At 51.8% G+C, this 25,625-nt stretch overlaps 9 protein-coding genes across 9 annotated transcripts; 5 read left to right on the top strand and 4 right to left on the bottom strand.

Moving 5' to 3' along the window:
- Window positions 1-120: 120 nt before the first annotated feature.
- On the top strand, window positions 121-1,656 carry J4E86_002920 (uncharacterized protein; the record flags this gene model as incomplete). The annotated part of the gene is made up of 1 exon (XM_051443476.1): window positions 121-1,656. The coding sequence occupies one exon, from the start codon at window positions 121-123 to the stop codon at window positions 1,654-1,656; it is 1,536 nt and encodes a 511-aa protein (XP_051304971.1).
- Window positions 1,657-2,100: 444 nt separating this feature from the next.
- On the bottom strand, window positions 2,101-3,305 carry J4E86_002919 (uncharacterized protein; the record flags this gene model as incomplete). The annotated part of the gene is made up of 2 exons (XM_051443475.1): window positions 2,101-3,166; window positions 3,223-3,305. 2 exons carry the CDS (start codon window positions 3,303-3,305, stop codon window positions 2,101-2,103), a joined length of 1,149 nt encoding a protein of 382 aa, XP_051304970.1.
- Window positions 3,306-4,226: 921 nt separating this feature from the next.
- J4E86_002918 (uncharacterized protein) lies at window positions 4,227-5,324 on the top strand (the record flags this gene model as incomplete). Its single annotated transcript, XM_051443474.1, has 1 exon — window positions 4,227-5,324. One exon carries the CDS (start codon window positions 4,227-4,229, stop codon window positions 5,322-5,324), a length of 1,098 nt encoding a protein of 365 aa, XP_051304969.1.
- Window positions 5,325-7,466: 2,142 nt separating this feature from the next.
- Window positions 7,467-8,653, bottom strand: J4E86_002917 (uncharacterized protein; the record flags this gene model as incomplete). The annotated part of the gene is made up of 2 exons (XM_051443473.1): window positions 7,467-7,486; window positions 7,663-8,653. The coding sequence occupies 2 exons, from the start codon at window positions 8,651-8,653 to the stop codon at window positions 7,467-7,469; spliced, it is 1,011 nt and encodes a 336-aa protein (XP_051304968.1).
- A 610-nt stretch (window positions 8,654-9,263) lies between these two features.
- On the top strand, window positions 9,264-11,336 carry J4E86_002916 (uncharacterized protein; the record flags this gene model as incomplete). The annotated part of the gene is made up of 1 exon (XM_051443472.1): window positions 9,264-11,336. One exon carries the CDS (start codon window positions 9,264-9,266, stop codon window positions 11,334-11,336), a length of 2,073 nt encoding a protein of 690 aa, XP_051304967.1.
- Window positions 11,337-12,422: 1,086 nt separating this feature from the next.
- Window positions 12,423-13,949, top strand: J4E86_002915 (uncharacterized protein; the record flags this gene model as incomplete). The annotated part of the gene is made up of 1 exon (XM_051443471.1): window positions 12,423-13,949. One exon carries the CDS (start codon window positions 12,423-12,425, stop codon window positions 13,947-13,949), a length of 1,527 nt encoding a protein of 508 aa, XP_051304966.1.
- Window positions 13,950-18,379: 4,430 nt separating this feature from the next.
- J4E86_002914 (uncharacterized protein) lies at window positions 18,380-18,896 on the bottom strand (the record flags this gene model as incomplete). The annotated part of the gene is made up of 2 exons (XM_051443470.1): window positions 18,380-18,565; window positions 18,639-18,896. 2 exons carry the CDS (start codon window positions 18,894-18,896, stop codon window positions 18,380-18,382), a joined length of 444 nt encoding a protein of 147 aa, XP_051304965.1.
- A 1,926-nt stretch (window positions 18,897-20,822) lies between these two features.
- J4E86_002913 (uncharacterized protein) lies at window positions 20,823-22,901 on the bottom strand (the record flags this gene model as incomplete). The annotated part of the gene is made up of 5 exons (XM_051443469.1): window positions 20,823-21,137; window positions 21,190-21,319; window positions 21,369-21,574; window positions 21,626-21,984; window positions 22,037-22,901. 5 exons carry the CDS (start codon window positions 22,899-22,901, stop codon window positions 20,823-20,825), a joined length of 1,875 nt encoding a protein of 624 aa, XP_051304964.1.
- A 1,655-nt stretch (window positions 22,902-24,556) lies between these two features.
- Window positions 24,557-25,165, top strand: J4E86_002912 (uncharacterized protein; the record flags this gene model as incomplete). The annotated part of the gene is made up of 2 exons (XM_051443468.1): window positions 24,557-24,784; window positions 24,833-25,165. The coding sequence occupies 2 exons, from the start codon at window positions 24,557-24,559 to the stop codon at window positions 25,163-25,165; spliced, it is 561 nt and encodes a 186-aa protein (XP_051304963.1).
- Window positions 25,166-25,625: the final 460 nt, after the last annotated feature.

Below are 25,625 nucleotides of genomic sequence, written 5' to 3'. Positions count from 1 at the left end.
ACCTCTCCCCCCGCGTGTCACAGTTGGACTGGACAAAGCGCAGTTCTTCTCGACCAAACACCGCCTCCATATCTTCCTGACGTGTGTCGCACTGCTTGGGCCAATTGCGCCTGAGGCAGAATGGAGTCCCACGGAACGCAGTACCAGGACTCGTTGATGCCTACGACTGAGAACGCACAACCCGAAACACCACCCAAGCTTTGTTCTCCATCGCCCGCTGAGTCGGCAGCGCTCGCAATGTCAAAACTTGCATCCCCAGACCACAAGTTTACCTCCCCCGCACCCCGGACTACCTCTTCCATGACCCCTCCACCCTCTTCTCAGATCCCAAACATGCGTGCAGTCATGAGGACGCCTACTCCCCCGACTCCACAGCTCACGTCCCCCCCACCAACCAGCAAACTGCCCAATCAGCCGTCTGCCCTGACAGACATGGGTGCAGGTCTCTACCCGCAGGACCAAGTCAACAGTGCTTCTGCTGAGGAGCTGAGAACCATGGTCAACAGTCTCTCCAATGCATTACGCGACATGCGACTCTCCGCAGCCCACTACAAGCTTCAGTACAACATGGCTGTAATGGAGAGTCAGGAGTCCGCCAGCCGCATGGCTGTCGAGCTGGCCATGGCTCAGAGAGAGCTTGACGTTCTGCAGCAAGCTGAAGAGAAGCGCCGCAATAACATGGCCACCCCAGAGCAGACCTACCAAGAGTCTGCCAATGCAGCCAACGCAGTCTTGCTATCAGAGATGGGTCGCCAGAACCAGATGTTGCAGAGTGAGAACGAGGAGCTTCGCGACATGCTTGAGCAGCAAAAACGTCTGACTGAGCACCGTGAGGGCGAGCTTGCTAGCCTCTTGGATGAGAATGATCGTCTGAAGACGAGGATTCGTAAGAATCGCGACCACATCGCACCTCTTCTTGAGCAGATCGAACAGTCTTCACCGCGGTCGAATTACGGCACACCTCATCAGCCAACTCCCAGAAATCGCGGCAGCCGTGTGCCGCCTGCTCTGTCCGAGGAAAGCAGAAGTCAGAACAACTTCGAAGCTCTTCTCCTAGCCGACAAGATGCTGAGTCAGGAGGTCGCTACTGCGCCCACGACCCCCATCAGGCAACACGCACCCAGATCACGCTTCAGTCACCAGCGCGGCGCGCAGTCCATGTCATCGCTGCCACAGACCCCGAACCGCAGAGCTGCCTACCCTCAGGTACCCCGCACACCGCCACTTTTTGTGCCAACCAACATCCCCCAATCTGCACCACCAGCGCACTACCAAGCCAAGCCATCCAACACCCGTCGCCAAAGCAGCAACTCCACCATCACCGCTTCCAGCGTTGACGAAGAGGAAGCCTTTACCGACCGCGAGGAAGATGACGTCCCCGAATCCCAGGCCAGCCAAATGGCACGCAACCTCCTGCAAAGAGCACCACCCACCAAAGGCATGATGTCTGCCCCACCATCAGCCCAGCCAAGCAACCTCGTCCAAAGCAAAATCTTCGGCCAAGTCAAGAAAGGCTCCGGTCTAACCCGTGCCGGCGAGCTAAAGCGCGGCCGCATGCCCTCGACAGCGGATCTCCGCACTCAGACAAGTCCGCCGAAGCGCGGACGCGTCGATCAAGGTGTAGGTCTCGGCATTGGCGGCTTGCTGCGAGAGTAGAAGAACATTGTTCCTGACCATATGCGGCAGGGAGTTTATCAAGCTTATTGAAAGTTTGATGGTTTTACGATTCTGATGATTCTGGGCGGCCACTCTGTTGGACGGAGGGGTTGCTTTTGCTTTTTCTTGATTTTTTTTTGGACACAAGGTTTGGATACCCTTCATGCAAATGAATGCTGTTTGAGCATGGCGCTAGCTAGCGCGGCTGACTTTGAGGTTGGCTGATACCTTTATGATTGTTTATGGATTATGGCGGTTGACATGTGGGCTTTTTTGGATACCATGTGGCGGGAAGTGAGGGTGGGGAGGTTTAGTCTAGACAGAACTTGAAGTCAATGTATATGCGCATTATCCGCTCACACGAAAGATCATGTACTCTGAACGAATGTGCCCTGTTTCTACCCATCTCAATCCTCTGACACTCTGCCCACCGTCCCATACCCCTCAACCCACTATCTTCACCCACTTCCTCCCTTCACTGGCCTTTTCCATCTGATCAATAGCCGCATGCCACTCCACCGCCTGCGCGAAATCCACAAATCCTTCCTCTACACTCTTCCCCTTAACAAACCCCTCATACAACATGCCCACATTCTTCGCCATCGGCGTCAACTCCCTAACCACCTCGTCATACTCCACCTCCACCGTCTCCACAACATCCTTCTCATGATTGTACACCTCGATCTTCTCTCCGCCCATGCCAATATTCAGCATCGTCGCAGAAGTAAGTCGGATCTCGCCCTTCGTTCCAAAAACGCGCCATACGAGACCGGGAGTGTCTTTGAAGGTTTTGCCGTGTCGCAACGCCATGGAGATGGGCGCGGAGTTGTTGCGGAGAATGCCTTGGAGCATGACGTGATCGGGTGTTTCGCGCTTGGCAATGCGGTCGAAACTCATATCTGCTTTGAGCAGTTTCGTCTCTGGCCAACGGGTGGTCAACAATGCGGAACATTCTTCCAGGCCACCCAGGGCGTGGAATACGGCATCCGCGGTATGGCCAACGATGATGCTGAGGAAACTCCCACCGCTCTCTTTCTTGGTCATGAAGTCGTTGGCAGGCGGTTCAACATCACCAGGCCATCCCATCTCGAAAGTCAACGTGGAACTGAGGATATCACCGATGGTCTTGTCCGCGACGAGTTGCTTCATCTTGCGGATGAAGGGGCTGGAGCGCGATTGCAGACCAACGATAGTCTTGGATCCGCTCTTCTGGGCTGCGGCGTGCATTTCCTGGGCTTGGGACAGGTTGGACGCGAGGGGCCATTCGACGAAGACGTCTTTGCCTGCTTTGATACTTGGCATGAGCAGGGCGTAGTGTCTGTCTACTCGAACGGAGCAGACGACGAGGTTGACATCTGGGTCCTGGGCGAGATCGTCGGGGCTGCCGTAGGATTTTGTGGTTGGGGGCAGGTTGTAGCGTTTGATAGCTGCTTGGGCGGATGAAACGCTGGAGTTGCACAGAGCGGTGATTTCGTAGTGCGCTGAGGCCAAAAGGTAAGGAAGATGAGCACTGCGTGCGTGGGTTAGTGGGGATTGGGACTGGGAGTTAGGAAGTAGTGTATATACCTGGCTGCCCAGCTGTCTCCTGGACTGGCGGAGATTTCGCCAGTGACGGAACTGAGGCCGATGAGTCCTACTTTGATGGGCATGTTGATGAGTTGAGGGTTTTGCTGTTGATGAATGTGCTGTTGTAAGGTGATGATGATGGAATGTAAGATTTATCCTACCAATGATGGATATATAAATCAACAGAGCGATGCCGTTTGTTCGTCCGGTTTCAACTTGACTAGAATCCAGATACATTGCCAGGACCATAAGAGGCACGCAATACGGTCTATACGGTGGTACTAACCGATAGTCGCATGGGGTACGTAGTGCGGAGTTAGGATATTGTTGCTACATGTCAGGCTAGCCAGGGTACGATTATGTACTTTCTGACTATCTGACATCTCTGACATGTCAACGTAACAACAGCGCCCGACTTGTCTCCACTGGATGTCTCAAGAAACCACCGTGGAGGGTTTCTTCTCATATGTGCTGAACCTAATGAGTAGGACTAGTATGTCTGTAGGTGCCAGATCTCGGACGAGTAAACCGGAAGATCCGGTGGGTACTTAGCGGAGTGGATTTACTCCGCCGATGAAGGAAAAGCGCGTCGAGTATAGCCGCTCAAGAGGTGATAGACACTCAGGTACTCGGCATTACTACGGCACTTTCACTCCTGGAGGTTGCTGTGCGAAAGCGCCACGCAGGTTGTATGTATTACGAGGGCAGGTGTGGTTCGGCTAGCATGAGTAGTCGGCCCGACACCTTCCCCTCATTAGTCATCTCAACGCGCCCCAGACGCGGGCGCGTCCTTTTCGTGCTTTTCCGTGTGCTCTGACGTAACTCGAGCACCACGAAGGAGCCTTCTCCGTGGAAATGTACCATCGTTTTCCAGTATGGCTAGGTAATGTAAAGCTGCATGCCACGATGGTGGGCGCTGGTGCTGAGCCAACGTCATCGGCTCTCTTCGTCACGCACCCACGAAGTTTCCAATACCTCGTCTTAGGTCACAACAGATTGTCTAGATGAACACAATACGCAATGCGATGAGTTTCGGTGCAGCGCGTAAACATTTCAGCGCTGTATTCCCTTGGATCACATCACCCTTCATCGTCGGAGCGCCGATGCGCGTCATGTCTGGTCTGCGCCTAGCTCTTGCAGTGTCCAAGGCTGGTGGCCTAGGATTCATTGGGCCTGGCGCAAAGCCTGAAGATACCGCTACAGACCTGGAGACATTGCGCAAACTGCTGAAGGAGACATCAGGTTCTGCTTTTCCAGACGTATATCAGTCTGGAAAGCGATTACCGGTGGGTGTTGGATTCCAGCTCTGGAATGGGGATCTCAATTCAGCAACCAAGGCAGTGAAAGAACACCATCCTTGCGCTGCTTGGCTGTTCGCGCCTCGACATGGGCAGGAAGAGTTGGATGAATGGACGGCGCGCCTCCGGGAGGTATCACCTGATATTCATATCTGGATTCAGGTCGGCACACTGAAGGAGAGCATAGAAGCTGCGAAAAGCGACCATCGGCCAGACGTACTAGTCATCCAAGGCGCAGAAGCAGGAGGTCACGGAAGAGCCACAGATGGCATGGGCATCATGACGCTCTTCCCTGAAGTCGCAGATGGCATCCGCGGTTCTGGTATCTCATTGATAGCTGCTGGAGGCATCGCCGACGGCCGAGGTGTAGCTGCTGCACTTGCTCTTGGGGCACACGGTGTAGCTATGGGTACGCGCTTCCTTGCATCTACCGAAGCGCGGATCGGCAAAGGGTATCAGAATGAAGTTGTACGCGCTACGGATGGTGCTCAGAGTACTACTAAGACTATGCTGTACAATCATCTGCGAGGTACGGTGGGCTGGCCGGAGCAATATAGCCCGCGCGGTATTACAAATAAGAGCTGGCATGATCACCAAGCGGGTGTTCCATTCGAGGAACTGAAGAAGCTTCATGAAGAGGCTGAGAAGTCGGGTGATGCAGGGTGGGGTCCGGAGGGACGACTGGCTACGTATGCCGGGGCTGCGGTAGGGCTTGTGCATAGTGTTGAGGATGCTGGGAGTTTGGTCAAGAGGTTGCAGGACGAGGCGAAGACGATTGTACAAGGGCTACACGCTGATATTTAGATTGCTACAACGATACTGCCAGTGCGTTTTCCAAGTATGTGGCTATTGCTACGTGCTAATTACCCTCTTTATAAAGAAAGTCTCCGATCTCCTCAGTTCGATGGAGCGTCCTCATCAGTTTCTACGGGCTGAAATTCGAAGCCTGCTTGGTTGTCCGTCTGCACAAGCCCAGAAGAGTGCGTTTGCTCCGAATCCGAATCGCGCGTCTGCTTGGATGTAGAACTATTAGCCTGGCCGGAGGCATAGGTATGTGTCTGCCCGGATGAAGTATTGCCCTTTTGCCGAAGTGCATAACTGGCAATCAGCTTACGCCATAAATCCAGCGTCGGGTTTGACACCGCTCTGTTTCTTTCTCTGTTCATGAACAATGCCGCATGTATCTCAACCACATTTGCTCGTCCTCGGGGTCCTCTATACGCTGCTAATCATCAGCTCGTAACCGATGTTATCTTCCGCGGGAGACTCACTACGCGTCGCATCGAGTATGTCGCATGCAACACAGTCTCTGAGCAGACCTGTAAGTACATCAGTCCTGACATACCTCTTCCAAGTCAGATCTTTGCCATCAGCCTGGTCGATCGCCTCCCAATAGAGACAAAACTTGTGCATAAGGTCCCCGGTGCTTACTATAACCAATAAGATTAATATGAAATCGACAACGTTTACCTTGCTGAACTATCACTCACAATATTCGAAGGCAACGCCTTCGTCATATTCAAGATACTTTCCAATGCACTCCATATGTTTGTACCCATCTTGCATAGTGATATCAAGCTGCAAGAGTCTACCGACAACATGATCGAGCTGGTCGTCTGTTAGCTGCTCTTTAAAGGCGTTACAAGCAGTCGTAAAGCAGGGCAGACTACTGATGCTTATGGCTTTCGTTAAGCTGAGAAGTGTATTCACGAATGCCGTGATGCGATCAGCACTCAGGGGTGATTCTGGGTAATAACTTGTCGCCATCTTATGCTGCGCAGTATGATTGAGCGGAAGTGGGATAATGATCGTATTTAGTCGCTTTAAATCTCTGCTCGGTCGTTCAGGTTTGCTGAAATCATCTGATTACAAGATCGAATCAACTACAAACCGTGGACATGCGAGTTGCCTCAATTGAGGAATGCAGGCAGTCGGCTCTTTGAACGACCTCAGGATGCCACTGTTATGTTCAGGTTGAAAGGCAAAATCTCCCATACACGAACCGCGTGAGGCATAGACTGACTACATACATCGACATTCTAGGTGTGATATCAGGAAATCAACGATTTAGAGTAGCGAGATACGCCGCTACGAGGTATAATCAGGAATTTGAAAATAACCCAAACGCCATTCTAAAATCTGAGCCAACAGCCCCGTGATGTTCAAGCATGTGCCGTTACTACGTGCTAATTACCTCCCATTTCAAGAAAACCCCCGTTCTGTTCGGTCCGCTTGAGAGTCGTCATCGGTTTCTACAGAAGGATGTTCGTAGCGTGTTTGATGCGCAGTCGTGGAAGTGTTCTCCTGCCCTGATGTGAAGTTAAGCACTTGCTCTGATATCAAATTCTTTAATTGCTCTAACGTTGAATATCCAGGCCGTTCAGATCGGCTGAGATCCGAGATTCTCCTAATGACCTCGTCGGACTGTGCGGGTGTTAAATGCCATATGAAAGTGGCGCGAGCGTGATTAAAACATGGCCAATCGCTCGTCAATGTGGCTTCCGTCAGGCTTGTGAGTATGTTCAGAGCTGCTGTGATGTCAGAGTCACTGAGAGATGGGTCTGGTTGGCGATAAGTTGTCATCGTACGCTCTGCGATGGGGTAGACGGGCGTGAGAATGACCATATAGTCGCTTTTTAAACTCTTAGGGATCGGATAGGTTTGCTGTAGCCATCGTATCACATGCTCGATTCGATGGAAACATGGAGAATCCAAGTCGTCCCCAATCGAAGGGTGTAGAGGCCTGACTGTTCTATGAGAGCACTGTGGTAGCAGTTGTGTGATGATATGAAATATTCAACGGATTTCCATGCCTCTATGTGACCAACAGCAACAAAGATCCGAATATTGTAAGTTACCCAAGCGCCATCCGAGCATCTGAGCCGACACACTCATCAATAGTCATACCCCCACCCACTCTGCCCAACCCTCCCCACTCCCTCCCCATTACTCAGTGCCCTCGCAACCTGAAACCCCTGCGTCAGCACGCCCACCGCATTATCCACACCAACATGCCCACTCCTAAACGTCCCAGGCACAGGCGGATCCTCACTCCTCTGCATAACTGCCCTCATCATCTCCTCACTCGCCTCGCCTTCATATCTCTCCAATACCAGTCTCCTTATCGCCACATGCCACTCACCCATCCACTCCTCCTCACTAATAGTCGTGTACTCCTTCCTCCCCATACTATTCGTTCGTGAAAATGGCCATTCAGCTCTAACGACGCTCCAGCGCCGCGTCGCGAAGAACAAGATAGGCCAACTGAAGATCCACAGGAAGGTCAAGTAGAAGATCCATCGCACCCATGTCTTCAGCCTCCAAGCATTCACACGGTGGCTCGTGTAGAAATCGACGTTTGCGTCTTCGACGGGGAAGGTTATGGAGATGTTGCCGCGGTAGTTGGTCGATCGGATTATGCCTTCGATGCGGCTGCGCAGGTATGCTTCATCCAGACCCGTGACGTCGCGCCGCACACGGAAGATACGAAGTGCGCGTGGGGAGGCGCAGTATCTATGGCACCACTCCGTCAAGCTCGGTTTCTGAGTCCCGCCCACCTCAATATCTTGCTTTGCGCCCGGTGCCCTACACTTGAGAATCGTGCCGCGGTGCGTTTTCTCGCTGTTCTCAGCTGTCGTGAGGGACATGGTGCCGAAGTTGTTGGCAATGTAGTGCGCATGGATGTATTTGGACAGGTTTATGACAAGACGGAAGTCAGTTATGGTGCGCGACTTGGTCTCGTTATTCTTCTTGGTGGTTTCGCGGTGCGTGCCCATTATGTAGATGAGGGGTGTTGGGGCGGCTTCGGCAAGGAGGCGGATGGAGTTTTCGAGAGCGGCGGGGTCGTTGTCGTAGAGTGGGTCTTGGACGTTTATCGTGGTGTTTACGACGGGGTTTCCGTTCTTGAAAGAGGGTTTGGCGTGGTTCGTTGATGTGGTTGGGGGCGCGATGTGGTGGATGGGGATCGAGGATGCGGGTACATTGCTGGTACCTGCTTCGCTGTCGGTGTAGGAAGGCGGAAGGCCGGAGATTTCAGGCGCATCGTCGTAGGTGTAGTCGTCGGGGGTGGTGTGGAGGGAGACGGCGTCTGGGTCGTCCCGGTAGCTGGGTGGGGGGTCGGAAGGTCTACCCATGGTGTAGATTCTCGAGTGTGCGGAGAAATACTAAAAAGAGATGTAGAGGACTATGAGATGGATATCGCGATTGAGATTAAGAAGGAAAGACGATACTTGGGCGTGGATGAGGCGTTCAAGGGGCCGGTGAGGCGGAGCAGGAGTCTCAGCCCTCTCCAGGCAGCCACTCACCCATTGGTCTATGCGGAACCACTATGCACGCTTTGGAGGTTGTTTGCTGCATGTTAATGTTGGTATATCGATAGCACCATTCTGTGCGCCGATTCATTAGTTTCACGACAATGTGCATCTAGTATACTCGCTGTATATATTGGGTAGTGATAGTCGTGACAGGCGACGCGGGGAAGTCGCGCGGTGACGCTAAATTTAAGCTTAACTCCGAAGCCAAAAATTTGGAGCTCGACGCGACAGAACCGTGGATGCGCCGTGACTCTTTGCTCAAGCCACAACTATCGCCGGATTTAGATCGACCTCCACACTCACCTCCAATCTGGCCTCCATTCTAATCTGGACACGCTGCTCACGCGCCTTCCGAGTCCCTCCACGCCTTCCCCGCAGAGCATGGGCAACCAGTAGCTCTTTCCCACGCGCATTCCACACCTCCCTCACCATGGCTTCCGACGTCCCCATGACCGACGCAACTGTGCAGACTATTGATGCGACCCCGCAAGCCGACCAACATATAAGCCACGACGGCAAAGAATACACCACCATCAAGGAAGGCCTCGCGCATATTCTCGTCCCCCATGACATCCCCACGTCCACCGACCCAAGGCTATCCAAGGAGGAACATGCAAAGCAACAAGTCTTCTACAACCCCATTCAGCAGTTCAATCGCGATTTGACTGTACTTGCGATCAAGACGTTCGGCCTGGACTCAATACAACGGAAACTGAAGAAGCACGAGCAATTCAAACAGAAGAGGGAACGCACGCGACAGCGGATACAAGCGGAACGGGCGGCGGGAGATACTACGAATCATGGGAATGGTGAGACTGAGGCTCCTACCACAGATGAAAGTCTGTCTAAAAAGAGGAAGCATGTAGAGGCTAATGGTGAAGAAGGTGCGGTCCACCCAAAGAGGCAGAAGACATTAGATAAATATGGTGCCGCCGAGCAAGAAGAAGAAGGTGAAAATGATCAGGACGACGCTACTGGTGCGAATGGAGGACGAACGCCTTGGAGACCTTCCTTCCGTATCCTCGATGCCCTATCCGCGACCGGTCTCCGTGCCCTACGTTTCGCGAAAGAGGTCCCATTTGCAACCGCCGTTACAGCAAACGATATGTCACAGAATGCTGTCGACTCCATAAAGCTCAACGTAAAGCACAATAAACTCGAGGAGACAGTAACAGCAAACACTGGTAATGCGATAGCCTACATGTACAGCTATTGCGACAAGAAAGGCTACGATGTCATTGACCTTGACCCATACGGCACTGCCGCTCCCTTCATCGACGCGGCCATACAAGCCATCAACGACGACGGATTACTCTGTGTAACGTGCACCGACTCCGCCATCTTCGCGTCACACGGCTACCTCGAGAAGACCTACTCGCAGTACGGTGGACTGCCATTCAAGGGCGAGCCCTGCCACGAAGGCGGGTTACGCCTGGTTCTACACGCCATCGCAACTTCGGCCGGTCGATACGGCATGGCTATCGAGCCACTACTGTCTCTCTCCATCGACTACTATATACGAGTATTCGTACGAGTGCGCAAAGCGCCCACCGACGTCAAGCTTCTCGCCGGCAAAACCATGCTTGTCTACCATTGCGAAAGCGGCTGCGGTGCGTGGACTACCCAATTCCTTGCTCGGAACAAAGTCCTGAAGAATAAGAACGGTGACCCAATGTACAAGCACGGCTTTGCACAAGGGCCCTCCGCGGACCAACACTGCGAGCACTGCGGCCACAAGACCCACCTGTCAGGACCAATGTACGGCGGGCCGTTGCATAATGTCGGTTTTATCGAAAGAGTACTAGCGCAGCTAAACGAAGTCGACAAGCAGACATACGCGACAACGGATCGCATCGAAGGAATGTTGCATACAGCATTGGAGGAAATTACATTTGGCACCAAGCTGGACAAGTCCAATGGAGGAAAGACTCAAGTGCTAGATCCCCTCATTCCGAAGTCCGATCCTGCAGAGGTGGACCACCACCCCTTCTTTATCATTCCAAGTTCGGTAGCGAAGATAGTTCACTGTTCAGCGCCGCCGTTGGCGGCCATGCGTGGTGCGCTACGACATGCGGGGTTTAGGGTGACGATGAGCCATTGCAAACCTGGCTCCATCAAGACCGACGCATCGTGGAAGGACATTTGGCACATTATGCTCGAATGGGTGCGGCAAAGAGCGCCGCTGAAGAATCTGCCCAAAGCAGGAAGCCCAGGCGCCGCCATTCTTGCAAAGTCCAACGCAACAGGGTACACAAAAACGCCAACTGCCGACATAGCACCTGCTCAAGTACCGGCCGATCCGGCGCCTGAAGCGCAAAGCAATGGAGAAAACAGCGGCGATGGTTCGGCGACGACATCCGCAAAAGATCTGCCAGCTTACCTCAACACCAAGTTCGAGGTCAACTTTGACGAGAAGCTCGGCAAGGATCACGACAGGGGCAAATACGTCCGCTACCAGCTTGCGCCCAGGGAGAATTGGGGTCCGATGTCGCGCGCGAAATAATTCAATCATCAGCGAATAATACCAGTTCCACTATTGCATCCCAGCTCGCACGTTTATCGCTCCACAAACTGCATGTGCGCTGTGCGTTGTGCGTTGTTGTCCCGCACCTCTCCAATAATCATCTCGCGTGGCACCCATGATGTTCGCCGTTCGTCAAACATCGGCGCGCGTTGCGCAGATCTAACGTCATCGTCGATGTGCTTAGGTAAGGGGTAGACATGCAAGCTGCATCGGTAATGCCATCTTCCTTGTCCATATCGCAGATGCACGTTATTTTTTCGGCCAAAGCTTTTCCACATCTACGATCCACATGCTGCAGCATGCATGGAGCGCGCTCACATGGCCGCATCGGTAAGCGGCCAAGCGGAGATGAGCCTGCTTCTGTACCTGCAGATTCTGATGTTTACCCGAGCTTGAGGTGCGATTTGGCTTACTGGGTTGGCTTGGCCACGCGAGGCTGCCGCTCCGCGGGGGCGAGTATCTGGATGTACGGGTCGAGATTTCTCAGCAACAAATGTAGACCGGGTGTATGCTTAAGCGTTGAGCTACTCCCAAAGAGCACTGGCGACATCGCCGAAGCCTTGGACGGAAGCCGGTTTCGTTAATTGTCGCTGTTGATCTCTTGCGGGGCGGGAGCACTAGCGGCTCAAAACTTAAACGCTCCACCATGTCATCACGTCGTCACGTTGTCTGCACGCGGCAAATCGTGGAAAACACGCCCCCTGTACGCACGCGTTCACGCAGCGCCCAGGTTTTCCCAACAGGCATTGAGGTGCACTGAGCAGGCAAGATTCAGCAGCGCATCTTCTGATTCGTCCGAAATGTCTTCCCGATGCCAGTCCCGAGATTCCCATGTCGTGGCCGACTTTTCGATATCTGCGGCTTGCACTACCGCATCCGTCCAGTCATGAAATCATAGCGGTTAAACCTATTTCGGCAGCGACGCTTGTGGTCATCGATGTGAAATCAGTAGGAAGTAGCGTTGACGCGATGCGGTCACTGATGCGCGATGCGCGTATATAACCATTACAGACGCCGTCCATCGTCCCAACCGCACAACACCTCGACCCGACAATCGATTTCAAGATGTTGACCAAGAGCCTCTTCACCACTTCGGTCCTCGCGGCTTTCGCTGCTGCCGCCCCTGCGCCCCAGGACGGCTACAGCGCTGCTAAGCCGACTGAAGATGTCCCAGGCTACACCAACGCGGATGCCAGCTTCTCCGTTACCTTCACGCCAGATGCCACACCCGCTACGTCCTTCGGCTCTGCCTCCCAGGTCGCTGCTATTCCCACCGCACCTGGCTCAGCTCCTCCCCGCAGGAGCTCAGATGTCACTGGCGCCACCAGCCATGGCCCATACGATGGCACTCCCACCACTACCGGAGCTGCTAAGGCGCCTACCACCATTGGCACTGCCATCGCTCCTCTAGGCCCGGCCCCCACGGCTACCTACTACAACACCAACGGCAAACCCCAGGACCCCATGCCCATCCCCTACATGCCAGCTGGTGGTCTCGGTACCAACGGCACCGAGCCTCGCTACATGGTGAACAGCGACTTCGACTACGAGTCCATCACCCTCGGTCTTTACCAGGAATGGATTGAGCTCGACCTGTTCAACAACGGTCTCGCCGTCTTCTCCGCACAGGACTTCCTCGACGCTGGCCTCACTGCTGAGGACCGCGCCTACATTGCCTTCATGGCCCAGCAAGAGAGTGGCCACGCTACCCTCCTCAGCAACATGCTCGGCGAGACTGCTCCTCCCCAGTGCACCTACAACTACCCCTACCGCACCGTTCGCGAGTTCATCGACTTCAACATGAAGCTCACCCGCTTCGGCGAGTCTGGTGTCTGGGGTTTCCTCGCCCACATGGACGCCCGCGAGGTCGCCAACCTCCTCTCCCAGTCCATTGCCACTGAGGCGCGCCAGCAAATGTCTTTCCGTCAGATGCTCGGCCTTGCCCCCATGCCCGTCTACTTCGAGACTGGCATCCCCCAGTCCTGGGCCTGGACCTACCTCGCTCCTTACATCAGCTCGTGCCCCGAGAACACCACCCGTCTCGCATGGCAAAACTTCCCGGCTCTGTTCATCGACAACCAGCCTAACCCCAACCGCTTCTCGCCCAACGACACCAAGCCCCACGAGGTAGCTGGTGACCGCGTCGCCGACCCCGCTGACTCCACCATTGACCCCGACGAGTCCTGCGTCAACGTCAACGGCACCGAGCACCCTGGCTACTCTTGCGGCCCCGCCGTCGCACGCAACCGCACTCAGCCTCTCTCCTTCCCCGGCAAGCTTGTCAACCTCACCTGGGAGAACCCCGGTCAGGCTGTTGGCCCCAACAACTCTTACATTACCGACACCTCTGCCGGCGCCCCTGCCTACGTTGCTTGGGTCTCGCAGTTGAACCTGACCTACACTCCTCTTGAGATCACTGGCGAGAACACTGGATTCACCTACCAGCCCGCCGGCGAGGTCTACCAGGGCGAGCCAGCTGTCAACGACACCATGTTCGTTGCTCTGACTGATGCCAACCCCTTCCTTACTCCCTTCAACTTGAGCATGATCAACCCCCACGTTGTTGCTCTTGGTCTGTACCAGGCCGGCTAAGTTTGTGCTACTAGAAATGAGAAGGTGGATGTCATCATGCTATTGTAGCATTGTGGACATGTAAAGTTAGTGGATGAGGCCTATGAGCCATGTAATTAGTTGAGAGGACGACGATGTTGTATGATAGCTGGTGGATGGATGATTGAGAAAGAAAGTAATGCGTAATGATACCAATTTGTCATCATCAAAAGATCTTTGGAGTTTGTTCATGTGATGTACGACATTTGCCTAACTACATCGCTTCCCACTGACTTCGGTTCTGTGCGCTTGGCAGGGCATATAAAAGCTGACTTTCTCCCCATCTTTCATATCTTCTCATTCTCCATTCAGACCCTGGTTCTGATTTCCAAAATGGATTGTGTGTAGACACATGGCCGTCTCTGCCCCCGCTTCCTCCTTCAAAATTTCCGAATACACGTTCCATGTGTCCAGACAGCCAACGTCTAGCAATGCATGTTTGCCGAAACTTCCAAAATTTACGATGGCAATATACATGCTTGTCTGTGACCCCAAAACTCTCGGTACACCTACGTATGAGCGCTGCGCTCGCCCCTTCAGAAACACCATCAAATCGTTCTATGTCTCGGGTTTTCCATATAAAACTGCTACGACAGCGCGCTTCCACTTCTCCTCTTTACTTCTCTCACTCCAACAATGTGAGCTCAAAATTCCAAAACATCGAACGAAAAGAGGAATGTCCGTCCCTGCCTTCTCTGATGTTCCTCAAATTGCAGCGACCGTCGCGTTGCTTCATCACCAAAACATATAGCCGACATACGAATGTCTGCACCAAATCCAAAACTGTTTGAGCCGATGGCGATGAGAGCTGTGCGGTCGGTCTTTTCACGGCTTGTCAAAATGAGACTTGTTCTCCAGTCCTTCATATAAAACCGCCTACTACTCTGCGCCTCCAAACGTATTCTCCAACACCTGCAGACAAGCCGCCAATTATTCCAAAACTTGACGAGTAGACTTTCATGTTCGCTTCTGGCTTTTCGCCTTCTTTTCCATCAAAAGTTCTTGCGCAATACGATATGTGCGAATAAAACTCCCCAGAGACCTTCCACATGTTTGTCCGAGAACAAACATTCCACACACTTTGCGATGGGAGTCGTGTGCTCGTCTTCCTCGAAAAAGCCACCATTTTCTCATATGGTGCTTCTCTTCTTTGTATCTTAAACCATTACCGCATTCCTCTCTTCTACCCCGAAATCTGAGATGCTCCCGAACATGATTCCTGGTTCTCGAAAGCCTCGACAGAATGAGGCTATGGGCGGTCTGATCTCCTCTCATGGCAACGAGATCATACCTAATCATCCGGCCGCTGTGTCTTCCAAAAACTGGTTACTACGCTCCTCTATTCCACTCTAAAATACCTTTGCTACCAGCAATGATTCCTGGGGTTCCCAAAAAGTCAAAAATCGAAGTAAATGAACTTTCTGCTCTCCTCTTGTGTTGCTAAAATTGTACCTGGTTTTCCGCTACGTTTCATACCATAGTTTTACTAGTTTCCTCTCTTCTCTTTCTACAATCACTGAGCTTACATCTATAAGACCTGGGTCTTCAAAAAGGTGATATTATGAACCTATGTGCTCTTCTCTCCTCTTGTGTTAACGGAACTCCCGTAACGGCGTTTGCGCGATGTCACTAAACTGCGCTTCTGACCCCTCAATGTCCGGTCGTACCGAACCAAAATATCCCACGTGCATGGACATGAGAGCTGTGTGTTCGCAATCCAAGAAGCTTCTTAAGGCCCTGCTCTGCATCTGACCTTCCGTATAAAGTGTCCATGAGACTGTCCTCCTTCCTTCCCTCCTACCTTCACGTACTTCAAACCTCGGGAAATGACCTCCAAAATCATGCTGTCGGCTCAAAATGGCCGTTCCTGCTTCTTTCTCGTGTTACAAAAGCTCCGCAAAGATGCGATCTTTCTAAAAACCAAAAAGTCGCGCAAACCCAGACGATGTTCTGCGGAGTCCAAAACACCAGCAAACCCTAAAATGAGAGCTTTGCCCTCCCCCTTGTTAGACCTTCTCAGCAATTATTGCTTGGCGTCTGGCGTTCCACATAAAGTGCCCACCAGACTATCTTTCTTTCTCTCTTCATACATTCACGTACTCCAAAACGTAGGAAGTGATTTACAAACACCAAGTCCAGAACACCATGTTCGCTTTTTCCCCTCTTCTGTATGGCATCATATGCGCAGCAGCAATATGTTCAACACACCAAAAAAGATAAAGAAGGCAAAACCTATTCGGCCGCCCCTATACGCTATTCGGCCGCCCCTAAAAGATTAGATAGAAAGCCCCTAACGTCTTTACGCCTCTAATAAGCTACGTTACTAGAATATATTACCTAATTAGGCAATTACTATATAAAAGTATTAATTTAGTGTAAATTTAGGCTAGAAAAGTGCTTAGGGGTCTATTATCTTATCTTTGTAGCTAAAAAGACTAGATAATTACTCTTTAGGCTTGCGTACGCGATACTACGTCACTAAAAAGACTAGATAATAACTATTTAGGCTCGCGCGCGCAACGCTATATTGCCTGTTTAGGAAATAAGCGTAAATAGGCGAGTATTATAGCTGTAAGGGACCTTTTTATCTTAAGGATTTGCTTCTATCTTATCTAATCTTTTTAGGGGCGGCCGAATAGTGTTAGGGGGCGGCCGAATAGGTTTTGCCATAAAGAACTAGATCATGTTCTGCGAAGTCCAAAAAGAAAAATCAAGCTATGTATGAGGATCGCGGTTCGCCTTTCCCAAGTCCCTCTAGCAAGTGTTTTCCACTTTGCAAAGTCGCTTGTAAAACATCTACTGTACTACCTTTAGTTCTGCTCCTATACCGCGCACTTCGAAACGAACAAGCCCGATTCCAGAAGCGCAGACCTATGACCAATAATCATGTCTGCTCCTCTTTTCGGTTGTATCTCCTTCGCACAGATGTAATCTTTCTAAAACACCTAAAAGTAACGCGAAACCAGATCATGTTCTGTGGAGTCTAAATTACCGTAAAGACTCTTTCCATGAGAGCTTTGCGCTTAGTCTTCTTTCAATCCTCTTAGAAAGTGACACTCAGTTGCTAGGGTTGCATTGAAAACGATCACGATAACACCTTTTTCTCTACTTCCACGGCTATACATCGGAAATTTGAATAACATTCTCTTAAAAAACCAACAAGCGTAAAGTCATGGCCGTTTCTGCTCCGCTCGTTCTACTATTCGAGCCATACAATCTTGTGCTGCGTCACCAAAAATGTAGCCTTCGGTCTACATGTTCTGCCAAGTCCAAAAGAGCTCGTCGGTCGCCTCATGGGGGCCGCGCGTTCGTCATTCTTAGATCTTCTGAGGAGTTATTGCCCTGATTCTGGCGTTCCTTGGAAAATACCCACAAAACCACCTCCCTGCTTCCACTTCTTTTCTGAAGCGCCCATACTTCAAAAGTCGCGAACTGAATTCCTTAGAAGTTGGTGATGAACGCATGACCATTTTCTCTCCTCTTGCTCCATTATCTCGACTATACAGTAATGCGCTGTACCACCGAGGAATATGAGGACATCGTTCATGGTTCTGCGGAGTTCGAGAAGAAACGAAGGGCATGCATGATGAGAACTGCGCGTTCGCCTTCCCAAAGCTTTTCCAAATGGCAGGAGTGAAGAAGCCATGTGTTCCGCTGAAGCCGACCACGAATTCAAGACCATGTCTGACATCTAAATCGGCAACGTAGCATTAGCGGACAAACAACTCCCCCTCTCCATTTCGATCCTCGCTGTAGCATTGACCACCAACCCCGCCAAGGGACTAGTCCCGCACTTCAATCCCAGTACAAAAGCCTGGCTGTGCTATTCTCTTTGTCAGTCGAATACTCCTTCAAATACAAAACAAAAAGCAGTCAAAGAAGACAAATGTTCGGGAAAACGAGAACACAGTGGCGATGAGCGAGAAGAGTTGCAAGAACGTACCACATCCGCCAAAAACGGCGCCGTATGCGTATGATCCATCGGATACTCCTTATCCACCACCTCCTTTCCCAGCAGCTTTTGCGCTTGCGCTGCGTAATTGCCATGCTGCACGAAATACACATGTGATGCTGGACCGCCTAGTTCGATGACCGATAGCCTGTGTCGAATGTTAGTCAGACTCGTTCTTTGCCCCTCAAAATCTCAGATGGCAGACATTGATGTGATCAGCCGGGTGATGTTACATACATATTGTAGTAAGCAAATCTTCCAGGAGTGAAGCTGTAACTTCCAGACTCCCAGACGTTGGTCGGAAGTTGCGATGATATGACGACGCCGGAGGCGCCTAGCGAGAGGAAAGTGGATGCGGCGGTCTTGATGTAAGACGGAAATGTGTGGACAACCTCCGTGGCGTTGCTGTTGGGCGGACATCGAGTTTAGCGGTTGCGATTAGGCATTGCTCTTGGGTAGCTTACTTGAAAGTCACTTCACATGTCTCATCGCCTACACCAGGGCATGACGGTCGACCTTTATCTCCTGTTGAGCTTGTGGACCCATTTTGAAGCGTGCCGGCGTCATTGATGCCGAACTCGATTATGACCCAGTCGCCGGGTTGGAGGGCTTTGGCTATTCTGTCGAAACGCCCTTCGCGTGTGAACTATATCCGCTACGTGTTAGCCAGTTCTGTCCATATTTCTGTGCTGTGGAAGAAGTCGACAAAGTGGACGCACCGAGCGCGCGGATCGTCCGGCATAAGCGGAGTTGTTTACTTTCGCGTTGGCGCCGAAAGAGTATTGGAGATATTGGCCCCAGCCTTCCGTACCGTTGTGACCGCCATCCGGCGCGGTCGTAGAGTCGCCTGCAATCCAGATTGTTGGTACGGTTGCTCTTGTAGCTGCGCCTGCATGTCTTTCGGACAGACTTTGGGGTAGCGCCGAGGCCGCGGTGCTGAAGCCCAGGAGATATGGTAGTGATCTTTGGAACTTCATAACGGAAAGAGATAGCCAAAGTCACCAAGCAGCTGTTTTGATATGTTTGAGATACTGGCTGGCGTCTACTCCAGGCAATTGTGAGCGTTGCGCCAAGCGCTCAGTACTTATACCGACGCCTCCACAACGCCACCGGAAGATATCATCTCTCCAATTTGTCGCAAGGGGTTTAGCAACGCCATCAGCAGGCTAGTCTCATCTCCGCAGTTCAAACACGTTAGAAGTTGCGGAAATAGCTTCAAGGGATCACGCCGACGCGGAGTCCCCGCATCGTCCAGGGTCAACCCGCACTCGGCTATCGGGGCAGTAATTACCGAACAGCCCAGATCTTCCGTCGCTCGAAAGGAGAGAACGATAATACAGAATGCGCAGAGAAGGAGCTGTGGTGTTGACAGATGTAACCTTGGAATGCAGAGGGCATGCGCGAGTGCGACGCGACGCGTAGACGGCCTCAGGGGGCCTCTGACGTCACCGGCACATGCCGGCAAGCGAGGGACGGTGCGGAAGTACGGGCGCTGGTGCTGGTATAAAAGCAGATCTTCTCATGTTGAGTGTCCTGTTTACTAAACTTCACTTTGCGCTATCCTGCATACCTAGATACCAAAAACGTTGATGAGCACGATGATGAGTGGCGCGCCTCCCTTCGCCGTTCATGCTACTGAAAGCCACACTCAAACTGGCCATGTCTTCCTGTCTCTTCATCTTCTCGAGTTCTGCTTGCAAGATCGGACATGTCAGCTGCATTTATACAAGAAGCGATTGGACATCGACAAATATTTCTGCAAGACTGCCACCTTTCGACTACAAAAGCTTCTGCTGTCTGGCTACCATCTGCCTCAATAAACACGCAAATCATTATGGTTTTTTAAAGATCGAGTACGAGCCACCATGTGGCGGCAGGCCAGGCGTTTCCAAATAAACCCATCATCGGAAAATACAACTGAATAAGACATGGTTCTGGGCCGAGTACATCAAAACGCTCACGATAATACCGCGTGGCGGCAGGCTCGTTCAGCTTGGTCCGTTACCTTCTGGCGGTTGTCGGTTGACATTCGATATGAAACGCCACCCTTTCTCTCCTGCGCCTTCTGCCCTCAACAACACGCATTCGCAGTTCGCTAAAATCAAGCTTTCTCCTGGATAATGTCTTTCGGCCACTTGTGGCTCGCACTACACAGCTCGAAAACACAACCATTCATACGAATGACTTTGCAGCGATCGAGAAACAACTACTCTACCTTTACATGCGGAATTGACTTTCAGATGTTTCCAAAAGTGTCTACTGATTAGTGCATGATACCGATGCGCAGTATAAAAACTTCTAATCGTTCGGCTTTGCCCTTTTCTTCACGACTTCAGTCGACCATTTCCATAAAATCTCCAAAGCTTAAACACCATCATTGCATGTTCAGGTGCATCCTCTCCTCGAGCACTTCGAAGTTTATTATCGCAAGTCTATGCCCGCGCGACAACCGAAAAGATGCATGCTCTGTCGGCATGTGAGACGTGCGCTTAGCCTCTTTTGCTGTAATAATACCTGCCGCTTTCCTTCTCACTCCTCCAGATCATGGAGTACGGAGCTTTGAGGCGATTATACCAAAATATTCTTCAGAACAACGGATGTCTCTGAGAGGTGCGTCGATGCCTTTTCTAGTGCTCAATGTCAAAAAGTCAGTTGAAAGATCTGATGTGTTTCCTTGTTCCAAAAGCTAATATTCACGCAACCATGTCACCAAGTTACGGATCAGAACCAGTATATGAAAGAAGAGCCCGTGGGCATTCGATAGGGCTGCGGATAGTGATAGTATATCCTGATGAAGCATCGTTCGCAACCATGCATGCAGAAGCGCAGCCCATGTCCCAAACGCCTCCTACGCCAGCAGAAGCAAACCCTCATATGCGCCATACTTCCATCTTCATCGTCTTCTAAGTACAAGTAACATCGCCCAACCCGGACATCTCCCTCACAGCCTTCTCAATATCAACCGTCTCCATGGCACTCGTAAACGTAGCCGTGAAAGAATCGCCACCAGTATAGCCGAACGCCCAATCACCGAACTTCTCCCTGAGCGACGCTTCATCACCCCATCCAGATCCTGTGATCTCCCAATCACCGGCGCCAAAGCCAGGCTTGACTAGCTTGCAGCCCGCTGTGTTTGGGAGTGGTGCCGGTGCTTCTGGTATTTGTTCGGGTTCGGGTTCGGTTTCTGGAGCGGGGCGGTTGTGGACGTTGCAGATTTCCTGGAGTGTTGTTAGTGGATGATCTCAGTCTGGGGCATGCGAGGTGACGAACATTCTTCAAATCTTCGTTCGTGACTTCGCCACCCTCGATGATAGGGCGGCCTGGAACCGACTTCTCGGGTGTTGGGGCTCGCTTTGTGAAGAGAGAACGCTTGGCTGCCGCATCAGGAAGATCGCAAAGTCTGTGGTCGAGTTAGTTTGTGATGATTTGAGGCAAGGAATGTATCGTACGTATTCAGCGCCAGGTTGTATGGTACTTTGAGGCTCTCCTTTTCGGGCTTTGGCGATGTAGGATATTCCTCGCCTTCTTTAAACGGGTTGTCATTCCTGACTTCAGAGTTCTTCAACATGAACTTCTTCATGTCTGCCGGTGCGGTGTCGTCGCCCCAGTTGCTGCTTAGTGCCGGGATGCTGAAGAGATATGCAGCGAGCCCGGCCTTCCGTCATTAGCGTCTTGTGCTAGGTTGGAGATGTTGCCGAATACTTACTATGGCTGGTGCCGCAGCGGATGTTCCATCAACTGCTTCAGTGGAGTCATCCTTAGAATCTTTGTCATGCTTCGCAGCAACAACTTGAACTGCGTCGGCGTATACATCGACTTGGCCGCCTTGGCCCTCCTTGCCTTGGACTGTCTGTGCGTAATACTTCCCGGTCTGGTCCACGCCACCCACAGTGATCATTTCAAACCTATCGTCGGTGCCATAGGTTTGCGGTATGAGGGAATCCAGAGTGCGATGTTCTCCATCATTACCCGCGGCGATAACAAGCGTGACACCGTCTTTCTTGCATTCCGCGAGTGCATACTCCAATACCGCAATCTTACCAGGATGCTGTTCTTTGTCCCAGCCTGAACTGTTGTTAGTGTGGTCTAGGACGAGATCGTGGAAGGCAAGACATACCATAAGATAGGTTGATAATATACCTTGCATTAGGGTCGGGATTATTGAGCTTTTGTTGCCTAATGTCCTTTCTTGTCCACGCGAAGGCATACTCTAGCGCTGAGTCCGTAACGCCACGTGGTTTAAGTTCAGGTCGGTCAGGGTTCAAAGGGTTCTTGGCCCAGTTCCTCATCTTCACGACAACAAGATTTGCTTTCGAGGCCACACCACTGACGTATCCGGCTGCGATACTCGCAACCATAGTGCCGTGACCAGTGACATCTGTCATATCCTCTGGACCTTGTTGATCTGGCGTGAGCCCAATACCAGCGAATGTGTATCGGTTAGCAACAGTAAAGTCCCGAACCTCGCGCTCTGAGGCATCGAATTCTTGGTGGCTTTTACGATAACCACTATCGAGGACGTAGATCGTTTGACCTTTTCCGAGTGAAGGCTCAAACACATAGTTCGGTAACTTTGTGGGGTCGTTTCTCTGGTTCCTGGCTGACAGCAACTTGAGATGAGCTGCACTCTCATCCCTCTGGTTGAGTGCCTGAGCTTTGACATGAAGTGAACTTGGAAGTAGTGAACTCGGATCTTCCTGCGGAGGGATGACGCGCAGCTCGCCATCGTCTTCAGTAATTCGCTCGATGAATCTTATGATAGGATCCTGGCGGACAATAGCGGCCTCCGCGTCAGTAAGATTGAGATATTGACAAGAAACATATTCGAGTTCATCGAAAGCGATTATGTCACCTTCCTTGTCACCAAGCGGCGGCTTCTTGGCCCACTCTTCGTATTGGGCTCTGTTGATGCCGTCAATGGTGCTGAGGAGATAGGCTCTGGGAGTATCTTCGTCTCTCTTGACGCGCTTCGTAGTCTCCATGGTCCCTGCTGGAGCGGCGTCATTTGAACCCGGCTGGCATGTATCTCCCTTGTTTCCCTTGTTGTCTGAGGTGGCGCATGATGATTTCACCATGGGGTTAGCCGAATCGATGGGGCTGGTTGATCCAGTTCCCACTTCGTCATTGGTAGCCATCCTTTGATGGAGGGAGACAGCAGGCCCAGTTGTAGCGGCTCCAATAGTGATGTGTGTAAGGAAGCCTGCGATTGCTCCCAGAACAACGCGCGAGATGTGAACCATGTCGGAAGCCTTGGCGAAGCGGGGAAGTTCACAGCGAATCGGATAAAGAGGTGCTCAATTGCCGCGAACAGCCAATCGAAGAAGCAGTATTCTGATGGATGCAAAACTCGTGATGTATACAAGGTGGTATGAGTGTAGTCGTTGCTGAATGTGCGTGTATGATCTCGCTTTTGGAGCGTCATGCCGTCTTCATATATTCAGACACATGAACAAAAATAGAGCAGTCACTTGGACCAGCCCACAATGACAAACGGAATGGTTCCATGCCGACAAGGAAACAGTACTGTTCGGATGCCTGACGCCTCCCTCAGGTTTAAAATTGCCAGCCTGTTCTGACGCCGAGGGGCGTAAGGCATGTTCAAGCTACTTTATCTTTGGATCAGAACAACATATCGGTCCTGCGGCACGGAAGTTTGAATGGACGCTGCATAGGACCACTGAACGATAATTTCGTGTTGAAAAAGGTCCGTCTCGATCAATGTGAGCCTTGCTCAACGGTCAAAGAGAAGTCCAGTTGTCCGCCAGACTCGTATGTTTTAGCCAGATCGCCCAATTGGTCTGAGTTCGATGGGCTGGAGAAGTGACCGCGACAGAGTTGCTGCGCAGAGCCTCCAAAGATCTGCGTAGCAACATTGTTGAAACGTACGTTCGCCTTGCCGTCGAGTATCAGGTATTTGCGTTCGCTGATATCAGCGAGGTACGTCGGATCGCGGACGTGAATAGCATCAGCGTCTCGCGAAGGCAGATTATGTTTTCATCGACGTGTCGTTTCAAGGGCCTGTATGGGGGCTGCAATGATTACGTGAGTGTTTGCAATGGTCTTAGTAGTCGCAATGTCCTGCCCTTCTCTTTCTCATACTGCGTGCCGCGTAGCGACTACCCATTATACGCGCCACACCTGATAATGTGAGCATGCTGTCGTGAGCCCGATCGAGGTTGCCGTAAGGAAGGCAGGGCCGGGATCGTGCCCTCTGGAGCAAGTGAACACGTGTACTTCTCGCGTCACATCACTCCGTGATCTTTCGAAGACATGCTAAGGTCGCTGCGACAGAGATGAACGCGATGATAACGCGTCGAAAACGCGTCGGTAGCTGAGCGTGTCGAGAAAGTAGGAGCGCGACCCGACGCGGCTCTGCGGAAGATCGATGATGGCGGGGAATTAGCGCAACAATGCGGAGCCTCCGCCTGCCGGCAGAGCCACATTTATGAAAAGCTCTGCCAACGGATGACATCGGCGATCTAGAACTCGGCATGGCATCTCAACATGTTATCGGAGATATATCCTTCTGCATCAGCCACTATTTTGCGGGCAGAACAGGAATTACCTGACGCCTGCTACCACATACATTGATCGCTCATCCACACCACTCTAACCTCCGCAACGAACAACTTCCAAGATGGCGACAGACGATATCCAAATCCCGCAGCACGTGGGCCTCTCAGAAGCACCCCGCGATGTCGAAGCCATCAAGAAGCAAGAAAAGGCCGCTCTGTTGCCACACTGGGATTCCGGCATCGCGTTCAAGCTCGGTTACAACCTCCGCACACGCCTGCTTACCTTTGAGCGACCGGCTGTCGTAGATATTTCTACCATCAGCACGCCAGGTCATGTGCTTTTCCATGCCGTGAGTACCATGATCGACGCGTATGGATAGTGTGCTAATACTGAGCAGGTAACCCACTCCGGCACAGCCCTAGACAACGACTTCTGGGTCAGCCGCAAACGCGCAGCCGTCATCCGCTTCAACGCAAGCACATGGCGTCTGCAGAACCAATTCGAGGGCGACGAGGAGAAGTTCAAGGCTAAAATGGGACTTGGTGAGACGGCGAAAGACTATGCGATTCATGGTGGTGGCGTGCCGATTTACATCAAGAACTGTGATGGGCCGGTTGCGGTGGTCGTTGTGAGTGGGTTGAAGCAGTGGGATGACCATCAGGTTGTGATTGAGGAGTTGGGTAAGCTGTGTGAAGAGATGGAGAAGGGTACCGCGGGTACGCCGATTTAGGAGGTGGGAGGGGTATATAAGTATCGTTGATATGGATTGACTCTTTCTTTTATCATCTACTCCAATTCACCGTTTTCGAAAATTGAGAGACTAGAACCTATGGGTGCAAAAAGGCTCAGCCTTCAAGAATATGTGGCTGTTGTGTCCCGCCGGGAACTCATTCTTTCCAACATTCATTCTTCGCAGTCAATATTCGCGGCGTCGGACTTCCAGGACAAAAGCATGGAAACCCAAGAACTGGGTTACAGTTTCGACGTCACTCTTTGCTTATTCAAAAGACCCTTTCATACTCTTTCAAAAGTCTTACATCCCGACGCATGTGGCATTCCCAACTTTCAAAGTCTCCAAACCCCCACGCATGACTTTGCCCCTTTGCCTCTGGCAAAAGTTACTTCCCTCTCCCTCAGTGCGACTGTCGATAGATCCATCCTTCTTTAAGCCTTCCAAATCTTACCAACTC

The sequence above is a fragment of the Alternaria arbusti genome (genome assembly GCF_024043155.1).
Source record: "Alternaria arbusti strain BMP 1465 chromosome Unknown scaffold_3, whole genome shotgun sequence".
Lineage (NCBI taxonomy): Eukaryota > Fungi > Ascomycota > Dothideomycetes > Pleosporales > Pleosporaceae > Alternaria > Alternaria arbusti.
This window is presented reverse-complemented; position numbering and strand designations above follow the sequence as displayed.